The 19660-nt window shown below is 43.0% G+C and overlaps 1 protein-coding gene across 6 annotated transcripts in view; it reads left to right on the top strand.

Moving 5' to 3' along the window:
• Positions 1-19660, top strand: part of PDE5A (phosphodiesterase 5A) — an 869998-nt gene that overhangs the window by 603780 nt on the left and 246558 nt on the right. For all 6 annotated transcript variants that reach the window (XM_078675926.1, XM_078675927.1, XM_078675930.1 and 3 more), the window contains exon 10: positions 12389-12564. In XM_078675926.1, the coding sequence (XP_078532052.1) occupies positions 12389-12564 (176 nt within the window). The remainder of the gene's footprint in view (positions 1-12388; positions 12565-19660) is intronic.

Raw genomic sequence — 19660 nt, forward strand, 5'->3', positions numbered from 1 at the left:
ATGCTTTTTATTGGTGCAGGTATCTTTGCGGTACGAGCACAAACATACCCTTGGAAACGGGAAATGACACACACAGAAGCCTGTGATGGTATCCCATGGCACCATTAGCATGTAAAAAACGGGTGCTTAAGTGGTGATTTTTAATTATAGAGAAGAAAGGTCGTGCTCATACAGGTAATAACGGTAGGGCGGGGCGGGGGTTGGTGGAAGCCGACATATGATGGGATAGTGAAAAGTAAATAAATAAAACCACTTACCATGCGCTTGCCGCATCACTGATTCGTCGATGGGGCGAGCGCAAGGTAAGTGGTTTTATTTATATATTTTCTTACTTTTCATTATCCCGTCATATGTCGACTTCCCACACCCTCCACCCCGCCCTCGCCCCGCCTCACGCCCTCCGCGCTTACCTGTGTGAGCCACCACTGGACAAGAAGTGCCTTTCTGGGTGGCAGGGCAGCTGGTCCCCCTCAAGGAGAGGGGGTGGAATTTTGTCATTGCTTCTATGTTGTCAAAGTAACCAGGTGGTTTGTACTGGCCCCAGGGTACAAATCAGGGGTGGGCCTGGGTGTACGGAACTCCCCGACTATTTTTAGAGAGATTACTCTGTTCATTTTACCTGAGGCTGAGAGGTATCTCCTTTTGTCCTAGCATTGCAATTGCTTGTATTTATAAACACTGCATGCATGTAACCCGGCTTCAGGGTGCTTTTACAGCCCCTTCCCACTGGCAGCATCCACTTTACTTTGAGAAAGGCTCAGTAGAGGGTTACCTTTGACTCTCTTATCTGAGGAATTTAAGGATAAACAGTGAACTTCACGCCATTAACCATTCAGTGGCCTACTGAACTTGCAAATGTGCCACACTTGTGCTTAAAGCCTGGATATGAAGAATACTAGCAGGACAAAACATGCATTAACAGCAACCTGACTGTTCAAAAAACACAACCAATACCTTTTATTTACTCTCAAAATGCATTTAAAGTTGTAATAACATCTCATCTCTGTTTACAAATAGTGTCCCGTTCAGCCATTTCTGGACTTATATACACATTGATGCAGAAAAGCATGTGATTTATATATATATATAGATATTTCTTTTTTGCACTTAATAAGCTTTATTAAGTAAATAACTGTTACATACAAGATAGGCCATGAAAAGCAGTATAACTGTAATATAATAGAAATGGGGAAACAGGCTATAAATAGAGTAGAAAGCTGTTTACATTTGATCAATAACATAGCGAGGAAGGAGGAAAGAAAAAGAAAGGGGGAAAATATAAAACAATTCTCTAAAATGAAGGTCGTAGAAGTAAATTGTATACCTATTAAAGAAGAAGCAAACATCTAGAATATTAGAAATTTAAGTCAAAAGTGAAAGGAAATGGGAAAGTCAGGTAGAGGAGAAATAGTGATTTATGGAGGTTGAAAAATGTAATGCATGCATTGAAATCTTAGTTAAATAAGTGGTTAATTATGGCCAAAATAAATCTCTATTTACATATGGTTTAGCAGAGGAGGCAAATGCAATATCTAATCTTTGATAATGACAGACATTATTCAACCAGGATTTCACTGAAAGCTTAGTTGAGCTTTTCCAGTTAAGTGTGATTTGCTAGAAAGCTAAGGCTAACATCAGTCAAATAAACCTTTTTCATGTAAAGACAATCCCAATGATTCCAATAAACCACCTGTAAAAAGAATAATATTTGATAAGGGCGCATGTAGGTTAAAAATAGCTGGAAGGTACGTCTTAATATCATTCCAAAAAGAAGAGTCAGCGGGGCAATAAAATAGTAGGTGCATCAAATCAACCATAGGAGAAAGACAGGACCAACAATCCTTATCATTGGTATGTGTAAAATTAGCTATGGGTGAGGGTGTATAATATAATCTACGGTAAAGAAAGAACAGGGATTGAGTAGTGGATGCAGATCTAGAGATCTTTAAAGACATGGCCCATAGTTTCGTCCAAAAATATATGCTCCAATCACAATCCAGATCCATCTCCCAAGCAGTTTCTATCTTAGATTTAGCTCGAACCCCAGCAGAAGTAAGAAGATGTTTATAAATCAAGGAAGCCTTAGGAAATACCGTTAAGATTCTGAGTAGTCCTCGTGGATCCCCCTGATACTCCTTGTTCCCCTTGACTGTACACTTCGGCTCTCATATGTACAGATATATCGATATTTCCATTTGCTCTGGGCTCCCGTTTTGTCCCTCCCTCCCTGACTCTTCTCCTGTCTACCGTATTGTTTCCTGACCGCTTCTTCCTGCCACATATGCAATGACCATACTGATCGGAGTGCAGCCTTGTTTCTTTTGTTGTTTGAATGTTATAAAATGAAACCGCCTGTATCCTGTCGTTTGGAACTTCACGAATTTCTTACCATGGCTGCCGGACCCCTGGTTGTCGGCTGATGAGCTGTGTATTATGCTATACCTTGTGCTGTTTTCTTGGCCGGCCCGAGGGGTTGTAGGCGAGAATCTGTATTTCCATACTATGTTAAATAAAGGTTTTTTCAACAAAAAACAAAAAAAGATTCTGAGTAGTGGTTTACACTATGGGAGTAGGTTCAGTAGGGGGGAGAGAATAAAACACGTCAAGGATTATTTCCAAGAGGGATGAAAATGTGTGCTAGAACGATTGTACTAAAGGGGAGACTGAAGGAAAGCATCCCTAGAAATAATTTCCAATTGATAACAAGGTTTTAATAATGAACAAGTATGTTTAAACAGCAGGAGAGAGGTAATATTGACCTTTGTTGAGAAGGCGAGGACTTCCTTAACAGAAAAGGGTGTGAGTAAGCAACGTTCAATTGCGACGCACAAAGGTATAAAAGGGGAGACATCAGTTAGAAGCCATTTAGAGGCTAGTCGAAGACAAAAGGCCTTATGGTATAATCGGAAATTGGGAAAATTCACACCGCTCACAGATTTAGGTTCACGAAGATGTGACAGAGAGATTCTAGCTTTGTTATTGTTCCATAAAAAATTAGAGAGAGGGAATCATGTTTTTTAAAATAAATGTTTGGGATGTGAATGGGAATCATAACAAGAATATATAATAAAACAGGAGTAATCATCATTTTAATAGAATCAAGACGTCCCCACCAAGAGAGAAAGAGAGGGTTCCAGCAGGAGATAAGTTTAGAAATATGATCAGTCACTTCCTTCATATTTAATTTAACTGAGTCTAATATGGAATTATTAAACCAAATGCCTAAGTATTTGATTTTAGAACTGTCCCAACAAAACCCGGTGGTATCAAAATGATTTTTAAAACAGAATTTGGTAATGGGTAGAATTTCTGTTTTGTTAGAAATAATTTTATACCCTGAAACAAGGGAAAAGTCTGTATTTCTTGCATAAGAGGTGGGATAGAAGTTTCAGGATGAGATATAAAGAGTAAGGTGTTATCCGCATAAACAGATCATTTCAAATGTTAATCACCATAAACAAAACCAGAGATAGATGTATTTTGACAAATTTGAGATAAAAAGTGTTCAAGTGATAAAATAAAAAGAAGGGGTGAGAGAGGGCAATCCTGACGTATACCTCGCTATAGATTTAAAAGTTGAGAGACAAGATCATTAACTACAATAGCAGCTTTAGGGGCTGAGTATAACAAAGAAATCAGAGAAATGAATTTAGGACAAAAACCATGCCATTGAAGAGCTTTAAATAAAAAGGACCAATTCACTCTATCAAAAGATTTTTCTGCATCAATGGAGACTGTAGCTAGAGGATAAGGAAGAGTTGAGGTCTTATTCAAAACAATAAATAATAAACAAGAGTTGTCAGATGTTAATCTACCTTTAACTAAACCACATTGCTCTAATCCAATTAGTTTCGGTAGAAGAGGTTCAAGGCGTAATGCAAGCATTTTGTCGTAAATTTTGTCGTCCACATTCACCAGGGAAATAGGACGGTAATGTTTACATTGTTTGGGATCACGACCATCTTGAAGCTTCTAAAAAAGTGCCCTGTGACTTACCAAAAGTATGAAAATATTGAAAAAGCTGTAAGAGAAGCCATCTGGGCCTGGAGTTGTATTTTTCTTAAGAAGACTTAAGATTGAGAAATTTCCCAGATAGATAGATCAGATCCTAGAGGAGCAAAATCCAGATTAGCTTGAGATGGAGGTGGGGCTTGACTAAAATATGTATCAATAGAAGAGGGATGTGAAGAGGACTCTGGGGTATATACATTTTTTATAAAATTCCATGAATTCATTTAAGATGTCTTGGTCTTTAAAGAGGAGTTTACCATCTGATGAGTGAATAGAATCTATCAAAACAGGTTATTTTCGAGACTTAAGGTAATTAGCCAGGAGCTTGCCAGATTTATTCCATCCACCATAATACCTAGCACTTGTTCGAAGAAGAATAGATGAAGCATTATCAGTTAATGTTTTATTAAAGTAAACTTTCGCCCGAACAAGCTCCTGTAAGGCAGATTCAGATGAGGATGTATAAAATTGGTGTTCTAAACGTTTGATATTGGCTAACAAAACTTTCTGCTGATTAAGTAATTGTTTCTTTTTCCTGGAAACAAAGTCTAAAATGAAACCACATGCTGTAGCTTTAAAAGAGTCCCAAAGTAGTGAAGGAGAGGCTTGTTTAAAGTAAAGAATTCCTCCGTTAAGGAAATAAAAGAAGAAGAAAACAGTGGATCTTGCGAAAGATGATTATTAAACCTCCATCTAGAAGATCTGGGTTGTTAGCGAAGCAAGTGAAAGTCAGCAACAACCGGGGCATGGTCAGATATGACAGTGGGTTAGATTAAGGAGGAAATAAGATTCTGTGTTAAAGCAGGAGAAAGAAAAATATAGTCTAAACGAGTCAGAGTGCCATGCAGGGGAGAGAAAAAGGAGCGTTCTGTGTTTTCAGGATTGCAGAGCCTCCAGGCATTCACAAGGTGTTTCTGATATATTGTACTTTGAAATTGTTTGTGGGTCTTATGAGGGATGAAACAGACTTGGGTTTGTCGATCACTGAAAGGGCCAACCACATGGTTACAATCACCTCCTAAAATAAAGAATTCATCTTTATGTTGAATACAGTTTTTTGTGATATTAGGCCAAAAGAAATATTCTGTTCGAGTTGGACCATAAATATTAAAAACTGTAAGAGGAATATTGTTAATGAGCAACTTAACTAACATCCATTAACCTTCTAAATCAATTTCTTTAGAGATAACAGAACATTTCAAACGTTTATCAACTAGAATAATTACCCCATTTTTCTTCGTGGATGTAGGAGACACCAAGACCAAACCTGCCCACTGTGTTTTAAGCTCCAAAGCCTCTGTTTCTGTTAAATGAGTCTCTTGCAATAAAACGAAGTCAGGATTAAATGAGGCCTAATGAGATAATATTCTTTGCCTCTTTATAGGATTAATAAAACCTTTCACATTCCTTGAAATAACTTTGAATGTAAGAAAACCAGATTAAATATAAAAAACAACGTCGAAGAAAAAGAAGATTAGTCTGGAGCAAAGAGAAATATAGAGTACAATATCTAATGAAATCACTAAGAAAAAGAAAAGAGGGAAAGAGAAGGGAAAAATAGAAGGAATACCTGAGATATTAAGAGAAGACAGTGCAAGTCATACAAAAAATGATGACTGAGCTACATATACCTACTTGGAAACAGACAGAAACTAGGACTGGTGACAGACAACAAAGACGGCACACCCGAGAGGGGAGATGAACCACGTTGGGAGATCAAAAAAGGAAGGCGAGGTTATGGAAATAAATATGTATGGAATCCAAATGATCTGTAATAAAGAGAAAAGTAAAAGACACAACATGAATGACTATAAACAGATATAATTACCAAAAACATAACCTGCAAAATAAATGATTAATGAGGGTTGGAGTAAGCATTACAAGAGCCTTTAAAAAAACAGAGAAACTGCCACATGAGAGTCACATTATGGAAGGAGGACCAGCTGTATCCATGGTAGTCGAAGAATGTGAATAAAGACATTTTCGAAGGTCAGGAGGGTCTACAAATGTAGAGGTGTTGTTTTGAAAAGTAACTTTGAACAAACATGATGGAATAGACCATATCGGGCACCAATGGAAGGTAAAACTGGTCTAAGATTCAGAAATTCCTTCCGTTGTTCAGCTGTTTCTGTTGAGACATCCTACGATATGAACACTTTAGATCATAACCATGTTAATTGTTACTTAAGTTTGGCCGCATTTAGAACTTTCAAAAGGTCTGTGAATTACAAAAAAGAAGAATCACACCATGAGGTCATGAGGGAGCAGATGTGGAAGAAAGGCGAGGGCCCAGCCTATGGGCACGCTGGATATTCAGAGAAGTTGAAGCAGGAAGATTCAAAGGCTTCAGAAGGAAAGAGGTGAAAAAAGTCACAAGGTTGTCTTTCTCAATACCTTCAGGAAGATCATACAGGCGCAGGTTGTTGCGCTTGTTTCTGTTTTCAAGATCGTCCGCAGATTTTTTCAGGACAACCACCTCCTTTTCTAAAGATGACATTTTTGAAGAGGAATCTTGACGGTATCACTTACATGTTGTTCAACCGTGGATAGCCTGGAATCAAGCGTAAACCATTTAGTATCCAATACCTGTAGACGTGTATTGGTTTCCTCTATAAATGGGCGTAAAGCACGTATTTCCTCAAGAACAGTGCCTAGAGACACCGGCAAAGCAGGTTTTGGTGGAGAAGGAGGATCTTGTTTGAGTCTTTTGTTAGTAGATGAGGGCGAATGTAATTTTGTAGGCACAATGGATGAAGAAGCTGCCCTGGAAGAATTAGAATGAGCCATATTGACCGGGTTGCGCAAGACATCCATAGAGGGTGCCAAGGAAGCTGAGTGTGTCGCAGGCAAACCAGTAATAGACTTTTTACTAGAATGAACAGCTGTTTAGATGTGCCCATGTATTACAAAGCTCCAGTAAAAACCAGCGTAGAGAGATATGCAAAAATAAGTATTCACTTTAATGAGAAATAAAAAGACCCATGTCGTGAAAAATGCTCTTTAAGAATAGCTGGAGCAAGTTGTCAAGAGAAATCTCAAGAGTCAATGAGCAAAACACAGTACCTTATGAAATGAGCAGAGCTGAAAGGAAAATCCAGTCAGGATATGAGACAAAATGGTGGCCGGAAAGCAGGAGAAAGCGTCTCATGACATTTCACTTCACCAAAGGTAAAAGGAAGGGTTCAGAAAACAGCCTCATGATCAGTGGACGTTCCGCAATAGAAACCTCCCCCTGGAATGCAGAAAAAGGCGATGGAACCGCTAGAAACCACTAATGATCCCCCGATGTAGCGTGGAGCTCGGAGCTCAGGCGACTATTTTGAAAGGCGACGCATGCTCATCCTATATATATATATATATATATTTTGACCCCATTACCGGATGACGACAAGAACAGTGCATTCTGGAACTTGGAGGCGCCATTGGTGTAAGGCGCGCCAGAACTAAGTCAGGTGTTGGAACATACTCACCTGGGGGGCAGCAGCTCATTAGTTAAGAGAGAGGGCGGGATATTTAAATCGAGCAGTGACGCCCTGCTCTCACACAGACACGCAAGCGGCGCTGACGAGGCGGGATGCCGAAATGCATACGCCGCAAGAACGTTGTGCCTGTTCACCTCTGCAAGAGCGGCTAAATAAAGTCTCCCTATCTAATCCTCAAGTGGGTCTCGCTTCTTTCGTGTGGAGAAGATGTTGGACATATATATATATATATATATATATATATATATATATATATATATATATATATATATATATATATATATATATATATATATATTTTTATAAGTAAAACAAGCCAAAAACAGTTTTCCACATTTCTTCGTGATTGTTAGCTTGTTCTTTTTGTAAAATAGGCCTCTTGCCTTTTATGTAAAGATTATTATATGGGCACAACATTACTTCATGTGACGCCACTTCCTGTGGCATCACTGTGAATTATATATGCTAATTAGTCTCCCCTCATTTGGTCTTAGGAGTTGTGCCCCCATATTGCCCAAACGGTGAGGGTTATATATTTTTTCCACGCTTCCTCTTAACCCAAGGACGGTGGGTATATTTTTTTTCCCCTCCTTGCCCATGAATAGGGGGTATATTTTCCCCACCTCTGCCTTGTCTTAGAGCGGGATGGTGTGTATGTGTAGGCTCCATGCATTGCCCCTGAGTGGACGGTCATTTGGGAGCTTTAACTCCTCTGCCTTGTACAAGAGTAGGGAGTTTATCTTCCCATCCTTGCCTTGGCTTAGTGCAAAGTGGTGTCCATTGCCCACAAATGGATAGATTTTTCAAGAGCTTTAAACCCCCTGCCTTGCCCGCGGGTGTTGGTGGTATATTTTTTCCACACACCCACCTTTCCCATGGGCAGGGGTGATGGGCATAAGCCCTCTTGCCTTGCTCAAGGGCAAGGGGTCGATTTTCCCCACCTCCACCCTGTTGAAAGGCCGGGGTCGTGTAAAGGTGCACCTCCCCCTCATTAACTAAGGGTTATGTGTTTTAGGGGCAGTGCAGTGTCTTTTAGCCTCTCCTTACACAAAGAAAGAAATATTTCTGAGTGCAACAAACAGAGGTTTTTTTTCCGTCTTGATGCTCACCAGTGAAAAGTAGTTAAAATACTTTGAGTAAGTGGAATTCAATTTTATTCCAGTACAAAACAATTCAATGTTTTTTATTTATTTGTTTTTGTATTCATTTGAGGGTTTTTTGAGAATTTCTCTTACAAGGGTATGCAGATATTGACAAAGGCATAGAGATTTATGAAAAATACAAAGATACATTACATATAGTAACATCCATTTTGCAGCGTCATTGCTGTTAAGTGCTTGATTAGCAGTGCTTCCGTTTCTATCTGAAATGGAGAGTGGGGCTTTTCTCATTTTGGAGGGATATCATTCCAGAACTCGGGTGCTGCTCCTGGAAATGTTCCAACAGGTAAAATAATTGAGAAGCCATTCGCTACTGCACAAAATGGTACACCCTTCATAAACTATAAATAACAAGGGGGGAGAGAGAGAGATAGGGGGTGGATTCCTTCTCCCAGGTAATATAAATAAACAGTGGGAATCCACCAGTTTGAGTGATGTGTTCCCTACTGTAGTGGGGAGCACATAGTGTTTTTAAAAATACCCCTCACATACCAAAAGGACCCTTGGTGTCATGCTTCATCATTGGGGTCTTCGCACCCCTCTACGGGATGCGGCGTGCTACGACCTACGACTACGCGGGAGCACTGATAATGCAGACTATGCGTGGTGCATGTGAGGGTTGGGTGTGAGTATGTGGTGAGGTAGTATGAGTAGGTGAATGTTTAAAAAGTGCCTGGCTCGTGGGGTAGGTCAGAACTATTTTAATGAGCCCCCGGGCTGGTCCTATTAAAAAGGGTGCCGATTGAGGTGATTATGTGTTATTAAGCACATCGCCTCTTGGGTGCGTCGACATGTTTCGGAGATCAACTCCTTCTTCAGGACAGGGTGCACCACACCCCACCTTACTCATGTTTCCTTAAGTAAAAAAAGTGTATTTTACAAAAGAGTGGAGATGCAGTACTATAATGTGCCTACAAATTGAATGACGTTCTCTGCCAATATGCAAATAACCTAGAAGGAAAAAGGAAAAGAAAAGAAGAAGACCACAAATGTAGTACTCCACTCCTCATATTCGTACATGGTGCAGTGACCTGTAACAAATGTATAAGTAGTGTAGGGTCACTAGACAAAAATTATGTCATGCTACCTGTGCAGGTGACCCTGTAAAAAAGAAGACAAAATACAGTACAAACACACACATAACATAAGATAAACACATTTCCTGGAAGCACAACATTGTGTAAATGACATAAAATGGACAATAATTGAACAACTACCAACGGACAAAGGCCTGTTCCAGAAGGAACAACGTTGGGTTTTCCGTCTGGGAACACACATTGACAGACTCAATGATGAAATCCCTTGGGGCCAATTCACCTGAATGACTATCCACAGTCCAACATAAACTACCCCTGCCTTTGGATTACCTAAGGGATTACTCACCCCCTTTTTTTCATCTGCCTTTTATGAACTCAACCATACAACTCCATATTATACTTAAGAGTTGTTTATTACCCAGTAGTCTCTTGGGCTACTCATGGTTAAAAGCCGCTTTTGAAAACCATTGTGAAAAAATTGAATGTGTTAAAATAAGTATGCAGCCGGTATCTCATTGCAATTCTATCTGGGACATGTTCCAAAAGGGAGCGATCACGTGCCCGACCCCTCCCTCGACAGAAACCAATGATACGCGAGAGAGTTGTCTCCGTCTCGCGCATGTGCGTCACTATTGAGCCACAGCGCATGCGCGTTTCCTTAGACGCTGCCACTGAAGCAACCGCGCAAGATGCCCCTAAGACTCCGGAACTATTAACATACCGCTAATATCACGGGCAAGCGGAATACCCTCATTAGGCCCTTCCGCCTTTAATTTACCAATTTACCTGACAAACGAGGTTTACAATCACTATAAATACTGCCCCCAGGACGGTCTACCGCATTCACCGCGGAGCCGCGCTCGGGGGAACAAGGATGTTACGATTGCTGTAACCCGTGAGTAAATGTACATAGAAAGATGGGGCTATTGTGTTTCTCCAGCCTGTAAGTACCTACAACTGTTATACTATATATAACTTACAGGAGCCATTGGGCCAGAGCTACCCCCAACGTTTGGAGGCTCATGAGGCATTGTACCAAGAACAAGAAGTATGCCTTTCTTATCCTCTATGACTTGATTTTTTCACTCTATAAAGTTATGCCTTAAAGGCACAAGGAACCTAATGCTCTAGAGTGTGTGTTTTATGTTATGTGTGTGTTTGTACTGTATTTTGTCTTCTTTTTTACAGGGTCACCTGCACAGGTAGCATGACATAATTTTTGTCTAGTGACCCTACACTATTTATACATTTGTTACAGATCACTGCACCATGTACGAATATGAGGAGTGGAGTACTACATTTGTGGTCTTCTTCTTTTCTTTTCCTTTTTCTTTCTAGGTTATTTGCATATTGGCAGAGAACTTCATTCAATTTGTAGGCACATTATAGTACTACATCTCCACTCTTTTGTAAAATACACTTTTTTACTTAAGGAAACGTGAGTAAGGTGGGGTGGGGTGCACCCTGTCCTGAAGAAGGAGTTGATCTCTGAAACATGTCGACGCACCCAAGAGGCGATGTGTTTAATAACACATAATCACCTCAATCTGCACCCTTTTTAATAGTACCAGCCCGGGGGCTCATTAAAATAGTTCTGACCTACCCCATGAGGCAGGCACTTTTTAAACATTCACCTACTCATACTCCCTCACCACATACTCACACCCAACCCTCACATGTACCACGCATAGTCTGCATTATCAGTGCTCCCGCGTAGTCGTAGGTCGTTGCACGCCGCATCCCGTAGAGGGGTGCGAAGACCCCAATCATGAAGCATGACACCAAGGGTCCTTTTGGTGTGTGAGGGGTATTTTAAAAAACACTATGTGCTCCCCACCAAAGTAGGGAACACATCACCCAAACTGGTGGATTCCCACTGTTTATTTATACACCCTTCATAAAGGCACTTGCAAATAGAACAGGTTTATGTGAAATTTTAAGTTCACCACACTACTTTTCTGTTGTCGAAAATGACATTGATACACAATAGGTATTGTATTTTGAACCCATGGTATTTATTCATTTAACGTGGGGCGCCCTTTTATTCTTCCAAGATTTCCTTATTTCCCTTGTTTTTTATTCTTGAAACTCAGAACAATCTTGACACCTGTTTTTTCCATATAAAGTGTCTCGACATATTGATTGGCTACAACATTTATCATTGCATTAGTTGCCCACCTCTAGAGTGACCACTGTATGAATGAACAGGGAGTTAAGAGCAACCCTGGAAAATTCTTTCACCAGCACTATTTTGTACAGAGTGAGTGAAGTGAATGAGTCCCACTGTCTCCAGTAGGAGCTGGAGCACAGATTATATATGTGCCAAAAAAGAGAATTGTGTGTGCGCCCTCTGTACCGTTTGCCAGGCTGGATAGCTTATGATCTGTCTTATCACCCAACCCTAAAAGCAGGCATATATCCCCTGCTGCATTGAGAGTTGTCCTTTGTCTCTCGTGGCCATTCCAGTTTTATTAAAGGTGACAGAGTTCACAAAGGTCAACGTATCCATAAGGCGTTATTCCCTTTTGTGGTAAGCTATCAAAATATGCTATGCACCTTTTTCCGATGGAGGGCGGATGGTGGCTCAGCAATTTAGTGACTGAAAGATGCATTAAAACAAGCAAAAGCATAAGTAATATTGTCACATACAAAGCTGGAACTATGTTAAGTGATTGCTGTCAACCCTTGCTTACAACAGGAGTGTGTCAGCTCGTCAATAAGAGGGAAGAGAGCACTGGAGTTATCAAGGCTTTCAATAGAAACGATGAGCAGTTTCTGGAAGCGTTCGCCATCTTTTGTGGCTTGGGGATCCAGAATACCCAAATGTACGAAGTTGTTGAGAGAGCCATGGCCAAGCAGATGGTAACATTAGAGGTAAGTCCACCATTTCATATCCATTTTTCCAATGACGGCCTGCTGCATTTTAATCAGTATATACATTACACAGTCATGCAGCACACACGTAGAGTTAAATCCTTGATGACTTCTGAAAATGTTAGCCACCCAGACATAACATGAGTAAAACAAGTTCTACATTATGACATCATATCCTCTGCCATATCTATGCACCCCTCCGAGAATTAGGAGAAGGTCCTCTACACAGTGAACAATGGTATCACTCCTTACACATGGGTGAAACACCACTTCAAGAAAACTACAGTAAACCTCCAAAACAGAAAAGGGGAAATCTTTTTTTGAAGTTCATACAAGCACTATATCAGGGCATAATTAACCACTTTTGTATTTTCAGAATACTACTTCCTGGGTCAGCAATGACTTGGGTGAAAGTTGACAAATACTCTTGGACAGCAAGCTTAAAATGAAGTCCAAATAATCCCTCCAGTGTGGAATGTCACTAAGGAGAAAAACCTCTGCCATACAAATACATACATGATGCAAAAGTGCATGTATACTAAACAAGCCTGCCGTCCTTCTGAAGAAAAAAAGGAACAATCACTCATAAGAGCAAGTTAACATGTTTTCAGAATTATACACTTCTATAGTCAGTCAGGCAGTAGGGAGCTAAGTCATTTTAATTACTACCCGGTCGGTGTAGAAATTCCTGGCAGATTCACGCACACTACATTGCTCATTTGTTGCCATGCTATAAATTAGACTGTCAAAAGGGACTAACAAATCATGTCAAACTGAGCCCCATTTTTTCTGAGTATAGCCATATCTGTCTCTATGGGAAGTATACACTTCATCTATTCAACAGGGAGGCCAAAGTAACCACACAGAGTACACATGTGGATAGAAAATATGGCAGACTGGATTTTTAACTGGTCACCCCAGTCATGTTTGCTCCAGATTTTACATCACAGCCCAGTCCCTAATTTGAAGGAAAGCCATTTGCACAGCATGTTAAACTTCTGTCTTAATATTTACCCAGCGACTATAGATAATATATACCCTGCAAGTATGGCTGATATGTACCTTGTCAATTCAATTCAAAAGTCTTTATTTCGATTTTTTCAATCATAAAAGACAGTTACAATTTAATATTTTTAAATTACCCTTCATTGACAGCTAATAAGATCCACACTTCGTCACTTCGACTCTCAATTAACAATTATTTGCCTACCGCCCTACATAAAACCCATAAATTACAGTCATTAAAAAAATTATGTTAAAAAGAAGATAAAAGAAGGAACATGGATATAAAATTCATTTCATTCTTTTTTTTTAAAAATACTTTAAAATTGATCATTAGGTACATTAGTCACTAGTAACATTTTACAATCTCATGTGTCATAGGCCGTAATTACTGTAGGCTCATTTTGCGGGCCCGAATTATCCACATCCAGTGGAGGAATTTAGCTATGGCTATAACTACGGCTTGAGAGTTGTCAGTTCGTAAAATCCTGACAGCCTCACGACCTGTTTTGAGACCCAACTGGACACAGATAGGTTTTAGCCAAGATCTCCTGGGTACCTTATATTCTGGGCAGGCAAAGAGAACGTGACCAATGACTTCCCGCTGATCGGGACAAAAGGGACCCGAATTATCCACATCCAGTGGAGGAATTTAGCTATGGCTATAACTACGGCTTGAGAGTTGTCAGTTCGTAAAATCCTGACAGCCTCACGACCTGTTTTGAGACCCAACTGGACACAGATAGGTTTTAGCCAAGATCTCCTGGGTACCTTATATTCTGGGCAGGCAAAGAGAACGTGACCAATGACTTCCCGCTGATCGGGACAAAAGGGACAGGCCGAACCTTGTCCCCCACGCCATTTTGCAGTGAGAGTATTTAGTGGTAATGTCCCCACCCTAATCTGATGATATTTCTTCCTGTCCCCTGGGATGGTAATCCAGTCCCAGTAAGCCTCAAAGGCCGGAGAATGCTTTAATTTTAGGAAATCTGCCGTAAAAGATGGTTCAATACAGCGGCCAAATCTCTTTGCCTCCAACATGTTCCAGTACAGGTCTCGAAACACTTTTCTAGGTGGAAAAGAATTCCCTACTGGGTCATCCCACAATGGAGATAATCCCATAGCCTTATATATTGTTTTTACCTCCTTCATCCATAGTATTTTATGGGCCTTATCAGAGTCTCTCACCTCGAGGAAGGCCCGTGCATACTGGGAGAGTTCTGGGGTAACCCATAATCTCCTCCAGTAGGCAACCGATCTATATCTGGCCATATCCTCAAGGCCATGAGACCCTAGATCATAATGGAGAGGGATCTATGGAGTGGAAACCGGTAAGCCTGTGATGTTGCGCAAAAATTTATTCTGCGCACCAGTCAACCTTTTTAGGTTACTGAGCCCCCATAGTTCCGCCCCATAGAGAATTGCTGCTCCAACTTTGGTATCATAAATCTTTAGAACCGGGGTAATTGGCCTAGTATGAGATAAGTAAAATTCCTTAGTGAGTGCTCCTGTCAATTGTGCATGCTTCGTGATCAGCTGGTTGGTGTGCTGTTTCCAGTCTAATTTGGATGAAATGGTTATGCCCAGATAGTTAAATACTTGAGTCTGCTCCAGTTGAACCCCATCCATAACCACCTTCCCTCTGGCGTATTTATTTTTGTGCAGGACCATGAACTTTGTCTTAGATGTATTAATGACAAGACCATGGTCATTACAAAAAGCCTCGAAGACTCCAACGGCCTTCTGGAGGCCCTGCTGTTGAGGAAAAAGGGTCAGGCAGATCAGGTCGATTACCCCTTTTCAAGGTTTGCCCGGCGTTAGCCGCCTCTCACCCAACTCACGGTTACCAAATAAAGAGGCAAGCGCTGGAGACTGGAAGGCAGGAAACAGAAGTTTTATTTCGACGGAGCAGAACACGTCAAATCAGACAACAGGGTATCTTCTCGAGGTGCTCTAACCGCATCTCTGAGGCCTGGCCTCTTATACACAGGTTTATGGCTTTATTACATTTATGACATCCGTGGTATTGCTTTGAAGTTCAAAAAAAGGCATCTTTGGAATCCCCGGTTGAGGCCCGTTCTCACACATATCTACAGTAGAGGTCCCCACCCAAATCTCAGCATGATGGCTATCGCGCAGCTGGACATTCCGCTGGGAACAGGAATGTGGGCGATCGGTCGGATCTAGGGGTGTGAAGGCATTGATTAATCCCCGCTCCTTTGATGTGGGGCGAGGTCCTACTGTAGGGGGCAATAAACTGCATCTGTTGAGCTAGTTGATGGCCTGGGGTCAGGCCGGACAATCGGGCAGGGAGGAAGAGGTTATCAAAAAGGGCCTGTTCTATGAATGAGATGAAAGAGTGAGGGGGTTCAGCACGGGATGTGGCTCGGAGACAGGGTCGCGCTGGAGGTGCGTTTATGACCCAAGCAGGAGAGACCGGGGGCTGTCGGGGATGCTTGCGAGGCTGGGGAGTGAGGGGGAGAGAGAGACGCTGGCTATCTGGAGTGGGCAGAGAGGCCATGGCAATCAAAATGGTTGCTGCTTACGCGCACGTTTGGATCTGAAAAGGACAAGATGGCGCCGATAATGTTTACGCCACAATCCAGATTTTAACAGTCCTCCCTTTTCAACATATCTAGCCAGCTTGTCAATTTATGTCTATCCCCATTATATTACGTATTTCGATATCATACAAAGCTTTCATACGTTCAGCTTCGAAATTCTGAGTCTTAGGGCACATGCAGTTAGTAATGAGTGAACACAAAGGTGGCAAGCATTGAATACCTAGGCAACACCCACACAGTACCACGACCGGTATCAATATAAATGTAAACAACCTCCATCCCCAGTCCTTCAAAGTACCCCAAAACCAGCTCCCAAGCGACCATCCTTCTAGCTCCTGGTGAACCTCTGAGGAAAGTCTGTGGAGGTGCTCGATTGCTTTGTAGACTGAGGGCGAGTTATCTGGCACGTAGGTGCAACAGCTGGATCCGATGATGCGCCATGCTCCTCCACGGTCAGCTAGAACCACATCTAGAACAAGGCGGTTCTGAAGAGCCACCAGGCGGACTGCCTGAAGCTCGGCCGTATTGTTAGTGAGGATGCCAGCCGTGATGTTCATGGTCGTTTCTACTGCCTGGGTCAGGTGTCGGATGGCGCGGCTGTTTGCCATTGGGCCCCACAGAGGAACAAGTCCCTTCACTGCATCCAGGAACTGTGCTCCGGTGGAGTCGGCTTGTTCAATGTCTCTTGCGCGCTTCTGCCGGTGATGGTTTGCTGGGGCCACGTACGTTGGAGGGAGAATGAAGGCGATGTAGCAAGTACCCCCCCAACCTTTTGGAAGCCAAGTGTAAGCTTTGGTGCCACAAACAAAGTACATATTCGGAGAAGCAACAAAGGAGGGGGGATCAATTGAGTCCAATGTTCTGGTGATGTGGCAGGAACTGTGACCCACCAGCTGTGTTTCCAGGCCTTCGAGGCACACGAGGCCCGTGACATTGATAACAGACAGAGCCACAGTCAGAGTGGCAGCAGTTCGTTTCCGTAGGTAGGAGAAGGTGGGTCTGGCTGGATTATGGAACACCTGCATTTCAACTCGTTCCTTGGCAAGGATGTCCATATGGAAGGAGGAACCAGAGGTCAAAGGACAAAAGGGAGCAGATGTCCTCCCGGTTTTGTTCAGCCAGAACCCATGGTAAAAGTGTGACACTGTTTGACCAGAAGTGGCGTTGTCCTTGTAGCTTTCTTGCAAGAGGATCAACCAGGCAAGGCAGGAGCCATGAACTGAGAAAGGGGAAGGGATGAAAGGGATGGAGTGTCCGGTGGCATGCGGGAGCAACCCGCAGATCCAGCAGTTTGTGGCGTTGGCGGCAAGGTTGTGTTGGTGCAACAGTTGCACGAAGGAATTGTTCCAGAACTCCTTACGCCTTTCTCGGAGCTGAGGCGAAAGGGAGATCAGGTGATGCTCTTTCATAGTGGTTGGCTGTGCAGTGGTCAGCAATATCTGATGAGCGGGTGCGCTCTCTTCCACGATCCAGAAGGAAGTCATGAGGAGGAGGCAAAAGAGGAGGACAATGAAAAGGGCAATTGTCTTTGATTTGTGCATACTGTCAGTCTTTGGGTTCCTGTAGTGGGTATTTCCGGTTGCTTCCATCATCTTCTTATCTGGCGCTTCCATCATCTTCGAGGTGCTCGGTAGTGGGCAGAACCGCAGACTTCGTTTAGCTTCTCTCCGGGTAACCCTTGGTTGTGTTTAGGCTACCGTTCTGAGATTCAACTTAGTCCGTGGTCTACTTAGCCGAAGCTACCTCCTTTCGACGCAGGAAATACCCTTCCCTGGATGGCAGAGTGGGATCAGAGAATTTTGCAAGTTCGAGTGCCTCGGTATCAGGATAACAGTTCAGTGATGGCCGGTCTTTGTTCAGGAGCTCTTCTTGGGTGCTGACGTTTTCTGTCGTGGCCAGGGTCGAGGAGACCTTCTTACAGTGGTGTGCATGCAGCCAGTGTCGTTTCCCCTCCACTCGAAGAGCCGTCCGGGTGGTGATCAGTACTTGCCAGGGGCCCGTCCACCGGGGGTCCAGACTCTTTGCCCGTTGGAAATTTCGGATCAGCACATAATCCCCCGGTTGAATATCGTGACCCGGACCCCTGGAAGCATCGGGGATGGCCTGCTGCACCTGCCGATGAATGACAGACAACGTTTTAGTCAATTTGCACAAGTAATCAGACAGTAGGACATCCGGGACGTCGTGAATGGAGGTCGGTTTAGGGGCAGTCCAGAGGTTCTTCGGTCGCCCAAATACAACCTCGTAGGGGGTCAAATGGTGCTTAGTGGGAGTGGAGCGCATCGATAGCAATGCCAGTGGGAGGGTATCTGGCCATTTAAGTCCTGTGGTGGCCACTATCTTCGACAGTTTTAGTTTCAGTGTGGCGTTGTGTCGCTCAACTAAGCCAGCAGATTGGGGGTGAAAGACTGCATGAAACCTCTGTTTTACACCCAACCCTTTCAAGATTAGTTGGATAACTTCAGCTATGAAGTGGGGGCCGTTGTCGCTCCATAGAATTCGACAAAGACCGTAGCGAGGGAAAAACTCTTTCAGTAGTACCTTGGCAGTGGTCATGGCAGTGTTATCACGGGTTGGATAGGCTTCTACCCATTTGCTGAAGGCACACACAATGAATAATACATACTTCAGGCTTTGGCATCTTTCTAGTTGGATGTAGTCCATCTGGAGGACCTCAAAGGGATGGTCGGGGACCCCAAACCCTCCCCGGGGTACCACAGTTCCTTTCCCAGGGTTGTGTTGCAGGCAGATAAGGCATTGCTGGACCAGGCGTCTGGCTGAGTCGGGGATTTTGTCGTTGTGCCAGACCTTGGAGATGAGTTCGATCATGGGGACAGATCCTATGTGTGCGGGGGAGTGTGCCATAGTCAGTATGGGAATCAGGTACGAGTCAGGCAGCAACCATTTGTTTGTGTCTTTTGTCCGCCAGCAGCCTTCATCGTCTTTAAAGCCTACCCGTGCCCACTCAGTCAGTTCGTGAGGTGTGCTGGCCGACTGGATGTCCCTAATCGTTTCCCTAGCGTCAGTCCATTTTTCTGCTTGTGACCTGGTCACATACATGCGTGTCGTCGTCCTATTCTCAGCTGTGGTTCGGGCAGTGATGTCGGCCAGTGCGTTTCCCTGTCCGACTAAGTCTGTCACCTTCCTGTGTGCCTGGCATTTGATTACGGCTAATCGTTTGGGGAGGAGAACTGCTTCAATCAGGGCGGAGACTAGATCTCCGTGGAGGATGGGCGTGCCGTGGGACGTCAGGAATCCCCTTTCTCTCCACAAGAGTCCAAAATGGTGAACCACTCCGAAGGCGTACTGGCTGTCCGTGTAAATGTTTGCCGTGGTCCCTGTCGCTATAATACATGCTCGTGTGAGGGCAATCAGTTCTGCCGCCTGTGCGGATCGTTGTGTGATGCGGGCTGTCTCAATTACTGTTCGGGCTGTCGTTACTGCATAGGCAGCTGAGGTGGTGCCGTCGGAGAGTTTGATGCATGAGCCGTCTACCCATAGCTCTCCGTCAGGGTCTGTGAAGGCGGTGT

Source organism: Lissotriton helveticus, chromosome 2_1 (genome assembly GCF_964261635.1).
Source record: "Lissotriton helveticus chromosome 2_1, aLisHel1.1, whole genome shotgun sequence".
Taxonomy (NCBI): domain Eukaryota; kingdom Metazoa; phylum Chordata; class Amphibia; order Caudata; family Salamandridae; genus Lissotriton; species Lissotriton helveticus.